The sequence below is a fragment of the Heterocephalus glaber genome, unplaced genomic scaffold, assembly GCF_053883595.1.
Source record: "Heterocephalus glaber isolate CG9 unplaced genomic scaffold, H.glaber_assembly_v1.0 deba00001760, whole genome shotgun sequence".
Taxonomy (NCBI): Eukaryota; Metazoa; Chordata; class Mammalia; order Rodentia; family Bathyergidae; genus Heterocephalus; species Heterocephalus glaber.
In genome coordinates, this window is record NW_028258457.1 from 6,305,706 (window position 1) to 6,318,888 (window position 13,183).

General features: G+C 58.7%; 1 protein-coding gene and 1 long non-coding RNA gene across 33 annotated transcripts in view; one reads left to right on the top strand and one right to left on the bottom strand.

The window, feature by feature from the left end:
• LOC147821200 (uncharacterized) overlaps positions 1 to 1,712 on the top strand; it is a 49,139-nt gene extending 47,427 nt beyond the window's left edge. For both annotated transcript variants that reach the window (XR_015447430.1, XR_015447429.1), the window contains one exon: positions 222 to 1,712. This is a non-coding gene — a long non-coding RNA (uncharacterized LOC147821200). The remainder of the gene's footprint in view (positions 1 to 221) is intronic.
• Ptprs (protein tyrosine phosphatase receptor type S) overlaps positions 1 to 13,183 on the bottom strand; it is a 76,161-nt gene that overhangs the window by 32,035 nt on the left and 30,943 nt on the right. For 14 of the 31 annotated variants that reach the window (XM_021245103.2, XM_021245102.2, XM_087201273.1 and 11 more), the window contains 4 exons: positions 12,373 to 12,518; positions 10,986 to 11,127; positions 7,856 to 8,044; positions 3,438 to 3,548 (listed from right to left, as the gene is read on the bottom strand). In XM_021245103.2, coding sequence (XP_021100762.2) covers positions 3,438 to 3,548; positions 7,856 to 8,044; positions 10,986 to 11,127; positions 12,373 to 12,518 — 588 coding nt within the window. Of the gene's footprint in view, positions 1 to 1,638; positions 1,651 to 3,437; positions 3,549 to 5,106; positions 5,125 to 7,855; positions 8,045 to 10,985; positions 11,128 to 12,372; positions 12,519 to 13,183 lie in introns of all 31 variants that reach the window. The other 17 variants (XM_087201258.1, XM_087201265.1, XM_087201262.1 and 14 more) reach the window with 3 other exon arrangements.

The following is a 13,183-nucleotide window of genomic DNA, read 5'->3' on the forward strand; positions in this document are numbered from 1 at the left end:
GGGTTTGTTTTTTATTTGGAGTTGATAGGAGAGTCTCAAGGGTGCTTGCTTTTTCTCGGGGAGGGAGCAGAAGATAGAGACATGGATCTCTAAGGTTTTATGAGAGGAGAGGAGAGAGACAGAGAGAGAGGGAGGGAGAGAGAGAAAGAGAACAAAGAGGAGTGGGGAGACAGAGAGAGTAGGGAGGAGGCTGTGTCCAAAATTCCCCTGGTTTCCCCCAGAACTCCGCAGCTCTGATGCGTGGGGAACTCCGAAAGTGACCGTGCTGCGCTGCTGGACAGCAGACACCTGTGACTGGGCCCAGAGCCTGAGCGAGGGAAAGGGGGAGCAGCTAACGCCGCCTGGGAGGTGGAGGCACAGTGCTCCGGGCTTCACAGCCGGCCAAGTATTTCTTCCAAAGTCTGTCCCGCCGCACATGCGGGTGGGCAGCCCCGGACCTGTGCCCAGCCGGGATGCACGAAGCCACCACACCAGCTGGCATTTGGAACGCGATGTGCCAAGCACACAGAGTCTCAGGAGGACGGAGTTGTTACTGCTCTCTCCCGACTTCTCCATTTGCCACTATCCTTACTGGACATGTTGCAGACTGAATGAGGACCCTGACTCTTGGGGGCTCCTCAGCTTTACTTAGCAAACCTGGTTTTTGGTTTGTTTTGCTGACTTGGGCGGGTGGGACAGCCTCACACTGAGGCTAAGAGGAGGAGAAAACACCTGCTTATGTTCCCTCCCGCACTGCTGCCCAGGAGAGAATAAAGGAAAAGGGGGGCTGCCTAGGAGGTCAGGCAAATTGGGGTGCTCTCCCCACATACCCCACCCAGGCTCTGACCTCCCACCGCCCACCTGTCATGATGCCCCACACGGTCACTTTCTGGCCCAGCATCCCAGCTGTGGGAAGCCCTTTCTGCCCTCCCATGAGAGTCGGGACAGGAACACTGGCTTTTACATCACAATGCGTTTGGAGAACAACCACAGAACAGCTCAGCCCAAGAAACCAAAACCAAAACAGCACAGAAACAAAACAGAACCAAAGACAATCGCTTTGGGGGAGAAGGGAGAGGGGTACCGGGTGAAGAGGGAGGGAAGGGGGAAAAAAAACGAACCAATCCCCCCCCATCAAAAGAAACAAAACTTGAAAGAAAGAAAGAAAAAAAAGGGGAAAAAACAAAAGAGAAAAACAGAACAGGAGACAAGAAACACTCCAACAGAAGACTTTGGGGATTCACCAAACCAAACCGACAAAGAGTGGCATGCAGAGAAATTTGTACATTCTCCCAGCATGCATCAGGCCCAAGTTACCATGGCGACGAGTGCAAAAAACTTAGCAACAACATTACCAACAGATGCAGAGCAACCATAATGCAAGCATCGCATGTGTGCGGCCGGCCCTGGGCCGGGCTGGGCGCGGCTGAGATTTTTGTGTCTTTCTAGGTTTTGCTCTCGCTTGGTGGTTTTTATTTATTTTGTTTGCTTTGTGCTTATCATTCATATTACATTTTTCAGTTCATTTTTCTGTTTTTTCCGTGTGCGTGTCTGCGGGTGTCTGTGTGGTGTCTATGTGTGCTTTGTGTCTGTGCGTGTCATCGTTGCAGAATGTAAAAATGTGGGTAAAGAAAGTAAAAAAGAAAAAAACACACCAACCTTCTCGAAGCTCTGAGGGATGTAAAGGGGGTTTGATGCGCAACACAATGACATGGGGAGAAGAGAAAAAATAGGGGAAATACAGAGAGTAAAAAGAGGACTTCCCAAGGCTAAAAGCTGCAATAGTTTTTTTTTTCTTTAAACCAAAAAAAAAACTTAAAATTAAAAAAGAAAAAGAACAGTAATGACTTTTTTTCTCCTCTTTCCTCTTCTTTTTGCTCTCGACATACAAGATTTACATTTGCCTTTCTCAATTCTCTTTCTAAATTCAACTTCGCAGCATCTGTCAGACCCAGGCAAAGACAGGGTGCCGGACCTGTCCCCAGAAGGGAGGAGGCTCGGGCTGGGGACACGGAAGGACCCCTGCCTTTTCGAGCCCTGGCTAAATGCCCACCCCCTCCCTGCCCCACACCTCCATCCCCTCTCCTTTCTCTCTCTCTCTCTCTCTCTCTCTCTCTCTCCTCAGGCCCTGTTTAACTCACAAACCCCCATCCCAGGAGGCAGCAGAGAAACAAGGTTAGATGAAGACCAGTCAGTTGGAGTCACGGACGCATTACAACTCACCGGAGTGCCGCAGGTGGACCGGACGTGCCCCCCGCCCACCCTCACGCCCACGCCCACATCCCCATCCCCATCCCCTCCCTCCCTCCAGCCTCCTCCTCCTCAGAGCCAAGATGCAAAATCCACGGTTCAGGACCCAAGGAATGGCTCCAGGGCCAGTGGGGGCTGAGGGGCTGTGCAAGAGGAGCCTTGCGGGTGGACAGTGGCTGGGCCTGCTGTAGTGTAGGAGGAAACTGAGGCCTGGAGAAGGACGTGGCCACTTATGTGGGCTGTTTAAGCCCCAGCATCCTGACCGGCTGTTTCTACCATGAATCTGATCAGAAACAGCAATCGGGAGGCAGGAAATGGAGAGGAGGGGGAGCAGGAGGAGGGCGATCAAAACTTCGGAAGGACCCAGGAGAGCTGACGGAGATTAAGAGGGGGTGACGGGGCATGGGGGCCAGGGCCGGCCCCAGCCTGCCTGGGGAGGCACAGGGGACCGAGCAGGAAGCCTCCTTGGAGAGGAGGTGGGGGGGCTGGTGGGGCAAGGATCCAGGCTTCTGGCTACAACAGAGCAGGAACTGGAGAAAGAGGCCCAGAAGCACTGCCAGGTGCCGGGCCACCTGGCTGGATGGGACCCCTGGGTGCGTGTGTTTGCCGTGGCCCCGGGCCTCTGTGGGCCTGACTGTGTCCCCTCCTGGAAGCGCCCCGGGCTCAGGGGCAGCAGAGGGTGCTCGGCTAGCGGGAGGGGCAGGGACAGCCTTCAAGACCCCTCCCCTAAGACCCAGGGTGGGGCAGTGAAGCAGGAGCTACGAGGCCACAGAGTTTGGAGAAGCAAAGCCAGCACACGACACAGGAACGCACGGCACACCACAAAAGCCGACGGGTGGGGGGGTGGGGGGGGTGGGCGGGATGGGGCCCGAGGCCTGCAGGCTCCCCCAGCCCTGTAGGCCCAAGACTGACCCCCCACACCCCACCCCGCTCCCTCCGACCTCGCCATTGCTGCCTCCCCGGGTCCCCAGCTGCCCACAGGGCGCCCATCCCATGGCACGGGAGCCGCGGGACTCAAGCTCGCCCCCTCGTTCCAGGCAAGGAAACTGAGGGCCAGAGATGAAAAAGGCTGGGATCCCACCGAACTGGGGAGGGGCCTTCCTGCTCGGGTCTGTGGGGGACGGGGGAGCCCGGAGGCAGTGAGCCGGAGGAGGGAGGAACGGGGCGGGCCGGGTCCCTGCCTCGGACCTGGATGCGGCGTTCCCTACCTCGAACGTAGAGGTTGGCGGGTGAGGAGTACCGGACACCGGCACTGTTGGTGGCCACGCACTCGTATTTGCCCTGATCCGTCTCCTCGCTGCTCTCGATCTGCAGGGCCCCTGGAGGGAGGAGGAGAGAACTTGGCCATTGAGTGGGGGACCAGGGGCTGAAGGTCTGGCCAAAAGCCAAAGTGTCCAGTTGGGGGGGGGGGTCCCAGCTGGGATGGGGCTCCCTAGCTCCGTGGGCCCTGCCCTGAACATGCCTGGCTCCCCAGCAAAACCTCCGCTCTTGCCCCAAAAGGGGCTCACTGTGAGTCTGGACCACAAAACTGGTGGCCCTGCAGGCCACGGGGTACGTGTGCTGGAGCGCATGACCGCGTGTCAAATGACGCTCTCCACACAGCGCAGAGGTAGGCTGATGTCTGCCACCTGTCAGTCTCAAGAGACAGGGACGTAGGGGCCACTGCACAACAAGCACAAGCCCTGGCACCAGACCCAAGCCTGTAACACCCACGGGTGTGGGAGTACTCGGGCTCCTTTACTCTGTAATTAGAGTAGGCTGAAAAGGCCCAAGTGCATTTGAAATCAAAAGCCTGGGTCAAAGACTCTGTTGGCTGTTAGTGGATAAAGGTAGAAAGAAGCAGGGTGTGGTGGCACTGGAGACCTCAGCATTGGGGAGGCTGAGGCAGGAGACTGCAAATTCCGGGTCAGCCCGGACTGCAGACTGTGTAATGAGACACAGTCTCAGAAACAAAACAAAATAAAACAAAGCAGAGGCCAAATTCTCAAGCATATTTAAATTCACAGGTCCAACCCCACTCTTTGTGCTCATGAGGTCATGAAAATAGGGCTTGTTTCTGTTTGAAATCACAGATATTGAGTGAAAAGTCTAGATTTTCTTTTTCTTTCTTTTTTTTAGTTGGAGGCAGGGTCTCACTATGTAGCCCAGGCTGGCCTCCAACTTGGCGGAGACCGGAGCTCCTGCCTCGGCCCCCCACCAAGTGCTGGGATGACAGGCGTGTGCCACCACACTGGCTTGAAGTCCTGATGTTTGTATGCCTGCTGACACGCGTGAATGAAGATGTGTGAACACCCTCGAGTGCGTCTGAACTGCAGCTGCTCTCAGAGCCCCTGGCGCGAGAAGCCCCGAAACCCCGTCTCAGCTCACCAGCTGTTTCTGGTTGTCCCACTGGAGTGACGTGGGCCATAGACAGGGAGGGTTTCTGGGCACAGCAGCTAGGACTCTGCCCCACAGAGTGCATCTCGCTTGCCCCAAGGCTCTGGGGAAGCAGGTGTGGAGGGATCACCACGGAGCCCAGAGAAGGCGGGGAGTGGCCTTCACGTCACACAGCACTTTGCAGCAAAGCTGTGCCCCATGCGGACTGTTCCCCAGGCCCATTCTAGTCCCTCCTCCGAGGCTGCACTGCGGTTGGGGCCAGGTTCTAGTACGGCCTTCGAGGACACCCCCAGACCACACAGATCCCGGAGGACCCCTGTGCTGCTCTCCACCAGGGGGCCCCGGGGAGTCACCCACTGCCACACTCGGTGCCACAGACAGACAGACACAGAGACCACTGGGCGCTGGCAGGGTGGTGAGCAGGGGTGTGGGGCGGGGCCTGGGGCGCGGGAGCGGCCCCTGTGGAACCTGGGGGGCCAGCGCGTGTGGACGGCGCCTTACCTCGGATTGGAGTGCTTTCTGTAAGGGAAGCAGAGAGAGGCAGTGAGCAAGAGGTGGGCAGGGCATCCACACCCAGGCCTCTGGGGCGCTGGGGGCTTCCGAGGAGGCAGGAGGGGCCCGGCCGAGATGCACGGACCCCCTCGTTTCTGCCATTTTGGGGGGTCCGGCAAGGCTGCTGCTGTTCACACCCAGGCAGGGGAGGGACAGGAACGGGGGGTCTCAGGGTCTTGTTAGAGATGGGACAGGAGGTGTTAGTGCCCCAGGGCTGTCCCTGAGGAAGCAGAGGGGAGGCGTCACCAACAGGCTGAGGAGGGGACAGGGAAGGGGACCCTGCAGAGGAAAAGAGGAAAGGGTGCCTCTGGGCCCTGGAGGAAGGGGTGACGCTCATATCCCAGGAGGCCCCAGGCAGGACAGGGATGCCCGCAGCTGCTCCTCCCTGGGGAAGAGGGGCGGGGAGCCGGCACTGGGGCCGCGTGGGGACAGAACACAGCTCCATCCACACGGCCTGGGGCCGCTTGACAGACAGGGAACCGAGGCGGGGACCGTGGCATTTCTGAGGTCACGATAGGAGGCAGAGGAGGAGGCGGGAAGAGAGCCAGGACCAGCTGCAGCCTGAACGTCCTGCGGCCCCACATTCCCCTTTGAGACACCAAACCCTTTCAAGGCCGCTCTGCCTGCTTCCCATGGGCGCCGATGGGAATTTGCCAATGGCCGTGCCACGGAGAGAGGGTGCTGAGTCAGCGAGAATATAGGCCGGCCCACGCGCTACACTGACTCGCCAGACTGTGACGGCCCCTGGAGAAGCCAGGGTTGAAGAACTAGGCTCCCCAAGAAGGCCACACCGTCCATGGCCACCCTGTGGGGTATCAAGAGCAGATTGCTGAGTGGTTAAAGTTAGATCTGCTCCCTAGGATGAGTGGGAACTCTCACGGGCCCCTACCCGTCGCTCTCAACTTAGTAAGAATTAGCCCAGCAATCCATTTCAGAGCAGAGAGCTAGATGCTGGGAAAAGGCGAGAAATACCCAGAAACACCCCAGCTGGAAAATTACCGGCTCCAGCTCCCAAACTTTGCTAATGAAATCCTTTTCCAGCAGTACTAAATCCCAAAATAAGGCAGGAGAGAACTGTGTACGCTGTGAAATTCCGCCAGCCCAAAGCGGGTGAGCTGGGAACCCTCCGTCCCGGGCCAAGCTGACGGGACCCTTGTGGGACGGCCGCTTTCCTCTTTTCCTTCTGGGCTGGTCGCTCTGCACCCACTGGGGCCTGGCTGGGCAGGTCTGGGTGGGCGGTGGGCAGTGGGGGGCGTTAGTAGACATGCCACGCGGAGTCACAGTTACCGTCACGGTGGCTGTTAGTTCTGGGCGAAGGGATGGGGGGGGGGGCGGGATACAGGGGAGCCGGGGCGTTAGTTGTGACACAGTGAAGAAATCGGACTTACCAAAGGTTTCTGACCGTTACACAGAGGGACAAGAAAAGAGAACAGTGACGTTAATGGAGCTCACGCAGATGCTGCGTGTGGGGCCAGGGAGGGAGCCAGGGCGACAGGAGGAAGGAGCACAGTTCATCAGCACTGGGGTCCTGCAGGCACCACGTCAGGGGTGGGCACTGCTCAAATGTGCCAGCACATGGCACATTTTACAGGAAGTGGAGGCCGAGAGGGCACTGACACGGGGACAGGGAGTTGGCATCAGGCTGGCTGGTCACAGCAGGATGGCGAGGGGTGCCATGGCTCCTGGTCTGGGCCTGCGAGGGCAGGCGGCCCAGAGGACAGGCCAGGAGGCTCTGGGCTCACGACCCGCCTGCATCGGCCTAGGGCTCCGCTGGGGGGTGGAGGGGCCCTGAGGGAACTGGGGAGGCCTGGCGGGAAGGGGGCTCCTGAGGGGGGGCCAGGCATGGGAGGTGCAGGGACCCAACAGGACCCTAAAGGAGGCAGGGCCTTGGGCTCGAACTGGTGAGAAGGGAAACCGAGGCACTGACATACATGTGCACATACATGCACACCCGCAGTGGCCGGATGGGTGACTTCACAGGGATACCCAGCTGCCACACGTGTCCCCAAGCAACAGTGTAAGAGGAGAGGTGTGCACAGAGCAGCGGGCACGGGCAGCCAAGATGCACGAGGGGGGCGGGGCCCCAAGCTGAGTCCACACAGGCAGAAGGGGGCCTGAACACCCACACACAGACACAGCACAAAGCGCAGGACACGCCACACAACGCACACAAGCGGCACCTGGACAGACAGGCTTGCCGATGGGGCACGTGGGTGCTGCACCGAGGCACCGCTGTGGAACCCTCTTCCCACTGCAACCGAGGCCTCCTGTGTCCATCCTGAGGCCACCCCAGCCCAGCCACGGCCGGGACAAGCAGGACGGGCGGTTCCACCACCTCTGCTGGCCTTGGTCATGCCCCTTTACATTCTTGCAGCTTTAGCACTGGAGGCACTCTCCCCCTGGGACTCTCTATAGCTCCCCATCCTGGTCCTTTATGTGTCCATTCATCAGTTGCCAAGAACTCCTGTCCTGCCTCCATCACCCACGATTCCTCGTCCCCCTCGTGCCTGGGTCCTGTTAAGTCCCCACAGCACGGCTGCGTGGGCATTCTCTCCCTGGCCAAAGCCCTCCACATCTGCACACCACCTCTGCCTATCTGTCCCCTGTCAACCCTCCAGGGTGGGCTGTAGAGATGTTTCCCTCCTTCCCCCCCACCGCCCTCCGTGGCTCCCAAGGGGCGCCGGCTGCTGGTGCTCACCAGATCGCAGCTGCTTGATGCGGCCATTGCTGGCATTGGGGTCCACAGGCAGGAAGTCTTTGAACCACGTGATCTCAGGGTCAGGGTTGCCGCTGGCCGCACACAGCATGGTGGCCGTGCGCGTTCGCTCCACCACCTTCAACTGGGGGCCCATGTCGATGTTGGGGAAACCGGGGGGCAGCTGGTCCTCTGAGGGTGGAGACAAAGGGGGCACAGGGCAGGGCCCGATCACCGAGGGGCCAACTGGACATCGAGGCATTGAGGGGTGAAGCCAGGCAGGGTGCTCAGCACCTACAATACCCAAGATGCCCCAGCCCAGATGCCCAAGCACCAAGGCCACAAGCCCGGGGGAGCTGAGTGCAGCCAGGAGAGCTGCCACATCCCCTTCCACAGTCCGTGCCACCCTCCTTTCTCATTTTCCTAGAGTGACCTCCCTGTTCAAAGTCATCTGGGTCCTCCCAGGCCACCTGTTCCTGCTGTCCTCTTGCCCTGGATCCCTGCTCCCCTCTTCTACTTATACAAATGTAGCCTGGGCGTGGTGGTGCACGCCTGTCATCCCAGCACTCAGGAGGCTGAGGCAGGAGGATCATCTCGAGTTGGAGGCCAGCCTGGACTACACAGACTCCATCTCAAAAAACCAGAACATTCACATTGAATCTTAACACTTATGACCGCAGAATGTGAGAACATTGGGGAGGTCCCTAATCCAGTAGGTAGGACCTGGGTCATTATGAAAAGAGATCAAGCTGGGTGAGGTTGTGCACACCTGTCATCCCAGCAACTAGGGAGGCTGAGGCAGGAGGGTCACAAATTTGAGCCCAGCCTGGACGACTGAGTGGCTTAGCAAGACCCATACTGCTGAGCAATCAAGTTCAAAATGAAAGACGGTGTGGATCAAGGGTCTCAAACTACGCCCCCTCGGGGAGGGGCGACATCTGGCCCTCTGCCTGTTTTTGTGAATCAAGTCTTATTGACATGCTCTTCCTGTTTTGTTAATAAAGTTCTACTGGCGTGCTGCCACGCTCACTCATTCTGTCATTTGCTGCTGGCTCCCTCCTGTCGCGGTTAAGTGGAAGTGTTGTGACAGAGACCGACTGGCCTGCAGGGCCGGAAATATTTACTCTGGTGCGCTACGGAGAACGTTTGCCGCCTCCACATAGAGACCATTTTGCTATTATGTGCAAAGGAAATGACAGACTCAGATCTGCTTGCCAACGCCGGAAGAGACGTTGGGGGGACAGTGGAGGGGTGGCTGGGGATGGGGGCAGAAGCCACCATCGTGGGAGGGAGCTGAGCAAGGGACCTGAGAGGCCAAGGCCTCAGAGACAGGCTGGTGCCACAGGGGAAGCCAAGGCCGGCAGCCCCACACCAAAGCTGGGATCTGAACCCAGGCTGGGGGGAGCCCCACGAGGAGCAGGCTGGGCAGCTCTGACGCTTCACACAGGGCCTGGACCCTTTGGGGGGACGGGGCAGCTGGGCTGTCCTTTCTGGGCAGGAAGCAGGGACAACCTCACAAGGAGCGCTGATTGGCTGCCAGTGATGTCACCCAAGATTCAAGTGATAAAGGGGGCTTCGATCGGGTTTGGGGCGTCCAGCATGTGCACACGTGTGTGCTGGGGGTGTGTGCATGTGCAACACACCCACATGTGTGCATGCATGCGCTCTGCCCGCGTGCGCACCACCCCGGGCTGCTCCCCGTGAGCTGTGTGGGCAGCTGCAGGAGGGGAGGCCGCGGCCGCCTGCCGCTCCCTAGAGCTCCTAATTAAACAAAAATGTTCCTCGCGCACCACATTATGCCTGATTCCTCGGAGTTTAATTAAAACAACAGCGCAGGAGGCGTGCGTGGTGTCCACAATGAGATGGCAGTGGAGGGGGAGCCAGGGAGGTCCCCGGGCTGCGGTTGGGAGGACAGGTGCACCAGGCGGCTCCCCAGATTCTCGGGGACCGGGCAGGCTGACCGAGGAGGCAGGTGCAGGCCAGGGCCAGGCTGGCAGGGTAGCAATGGCCCTGGCTGCATCCTTCTCTGCAGGCCAGGGGCCAGTGCAAACCCACACTGCAGGGTAAGAAGCTGGTGTGGCAGTGCACATCTACCATCCTAGGGCTCTGAGAATCTGAGGCAGGAGGGTCACAAGTTTGCACCCAGCCTGGGCAGCTTAGCGAGACGTTGTCTTAAAATCAAAAAGGGCTATGGATGAAGCTCAGTACAAAGGCCCTGTGTTGCACCCCCAGGACTGCAAATAAATAAATGCAATGAAAACATTAAGTACAACCACGGGAACAGCTGAGAACTAACCAGTCACCCGAGGGCAGCACTGCCTTTGCTCATCTGGTCTGCAGCCCCGTCAAGTCACGTCACGGTGATAACCTGTCTCCCTACCTGAGCCCCAGGGCAGAGCAGCGCAGAGGCCGGGTGATGGCCCAAGCCACACAGCCACAGAGCGGCTGCCTAAGGACTTGAGCTCAGGTCTGGCACCCTCAGCCCACAAGCCATGTGGGCCTGAGAAAGGACCCTGTGTGGGCCTGGCTGCCTGCAGCGTGGGGCAGCCAGGCTGTCCCGGATCGGTGGTTCCGCCCAAGCCACAGTCAAAGAGAAAGCTACTATGGAGGAAAGGGAAAGAGCACACAGGAAGAAAAGTGCTGGCAACACCGAGTGTGCATCTGGATCGAGCTGAACCTGAAGCTAGTTACCCCATGGGCATTTTAACTCCACGAACCGCCCATCTTCACATTAGCTAATTTGATTAGCCTCTTGTAATCAGAAAAGCTTACCTGCAATAACGAATGAGTGACTGTCTCTCAATACCTCTCTTACTTTTCGGCTGATACAAGGTTTTACTATGCAGGCCAGGTTGGCCTGAAACATGAGATCCTTCTGCCTCAGCCTCCCAAGGGCTGGGGTGTCAGGTGTGGGCCACCACACCAGCTTTTTTGAAAAGCTCAGTGAGTCTGCAGTACGCTCTAGGCCCCGACAATGTGACAGGCTGCAGCTGGTGAATGGAAGCCCTCCAGAAAGACCCGAGGCAGGAGGGCTTGGGCCACTCTCATGGACTCCGGGGCAGTTGTCTGCAAAGCCCAGGGCCTGAATCTCCTCTCCCCGCCCCGTCCCACCCCGGCCTGCGGAGCCCGGTACCTCGGAGGACTGTGAGCTTGGCGTGGACCGTGATCTCCCCCGCCGAGTTCTGTGCCACGCACTCGTACACGTTCTCGTCCCGGGGCGTCCGCAGGGGCTGGATCCTCAGCACGGCCCCAGAGCTCTCGTCAAACTCGATCGTCTGTGTGGACGAAGAGGACAGGGTGGGGCTGGAGCATGGCAGGGCCCCGGGTGGCTGGCAGCCCCAGCCGAGGCCCGGGGGAGGAGCGGCCGGGCATGGCGCGAGGGTGTTCTTGGCAGGTGTGTGTGACTCTGTGTTTGGGCCTCAACGCCCCCAAGCCTCCCGCGCTCGATCAGGGTGCTGTGCTCACCAGCGTGTTCCTGCATGAGTTCAAGGCTGAACGTGCTGTGGGGAGGCCAGAGACGGGGGCTGGGCTGTGACCTGAAGGAAGGGGTGTCTTTTTTGGATACTAGAGATCAAATCCGGGACCTCTGCGCTGAGCTACGCCCTCAGCCCCTTTATTTTTTATTTTTTATTTTGAGACAGGGTCTCACTAAGCCACTAAAGTTGCCCAAGGTCCTAGCTCAGCCTCCCAGAGTGCTGGGATGACAGGCGAGCGCCATCGTGCCTGGCCTGGAAGAGTGGACCCTTGACTTACAAACTCAACTCATTCACAAGGACTGGTTGTAACTCAAGTTGGCTGACTGCCTTCAGAGTCCCTCTCCTGTGTCCAGGCAGATCTCAGTGTCCTTAGAGAGACACTGGCCCAGGATTTCTCAACCCCACCCAGGAAAGGATGTTGTCATGTTCCTTCCAGAACTCTTTAAGGGTTCAATCTGTATCTGAGACCATCTGGAAGTACAAGCAGCTGGCATTCAGGGTGTAACTCAAGCTTTTGGTCGTAAGACAAAACTAAAATTCTGATCGTAACCCAAGTTGTTCGTATGTCAGGCTGGTCATAACTCAAGGGTCCCTTGAGGCTGTGTTCTTGTCCCTAGCTGCTGTCTCCCAACCACTGTAAGGTGAGCAGCCTTCCTCCGCCAGGCCCTTCCACCATGGTGTTCCTGCCCCGGAGCCAGGTGACCGTGGACTGCACCCACTGGGCACCGTGACCCACGTCAAGCCTCCGCCCTCTAAGTGTGGCTGGCGGGTGTTGTGTCCCAGTGACGGGAAAGTGCAAACCCTGTGCAAACGGCAGAGACCAGGCATGGACCTACGTGATGAAGGCATCCCGTACAGGAGTGTGTGTGCGAGCATGTGTGACAGGTGTGCCAAGGTGTGCAAAGGGGCACGGGGTGTGGAAATGTGCATGTCTGTGCTCACACGTGAATTCTGGGCACACCGTGTGACATGTGACAGAGTGAGGCTCAGCGAGGGCAGGCACGGTGCAGGTGAGGGTATGTGGCACGTCGGGCTGTGACTCACCTCGAAGCGCTGAGAGTTCACCTTCTTGCCTTTCTTATTCCAGGTCACCCGGGGCCTGGGGTCACCCGTGGCCTGGCACACGAAGGAGGCCACGCCACCCGACACGCCGATCTGGTCCTTGGGTTCTCTGATGAACCTGGGGGGCTCTGGGATTCGCCAGGAAGAGAGGAGTCACCTGTGGGTCCTGGCAGCTCATGGCTGGGAACCCCGGGGCCACAAAACTGTCCCCCGCTCCCACTGCCACCAAGATGATGCACACAAATGGCCACACACACGGCCTCACCTAGACACCTGCTCAGACCTGGGGGCCCTCGGGACGGAGGACAGGACCCACAGACCCTAGGGTCCCAAATTCCGGCCCCTGAGAGGCCCTGGTAAGACCTGGAAGGAGACAGCTTGGTCCAGGCCTCAGGAGGGATGGGGAGCAGATTGAGGCACCAGGCAGAGGGTGACCACGGGGTATGGGGTCAGAGCTGGCTTTGAACCCAGAGCTCCCAGGGGAGGTGAGGGTGGTACACGGACTGGGACAGGCAACAGCCTGCCCTTCCAGGACAGTGCTGAGGGGCGGGGCCGTTACATCCCCATTTTGTGCAGGGGGAAACTGAGGCAGAGATCCGGCAGGGTGCTTGCTTTGGCTGGACACAGCCAGCCAGGGTTGGAGGTGCTACACAACTTCATCCAAACCAGGCTGACTGCATTCTTTTCCTCTGCAGTACAGGGTGGGGTGGGGGTGTTGAAGCCAGCACCTCCAGCCCTTTTTCTTGAGGCAGAGTCCTGCCAAGTTGCCCAGGCTGGGCTCCACTTGTGACCC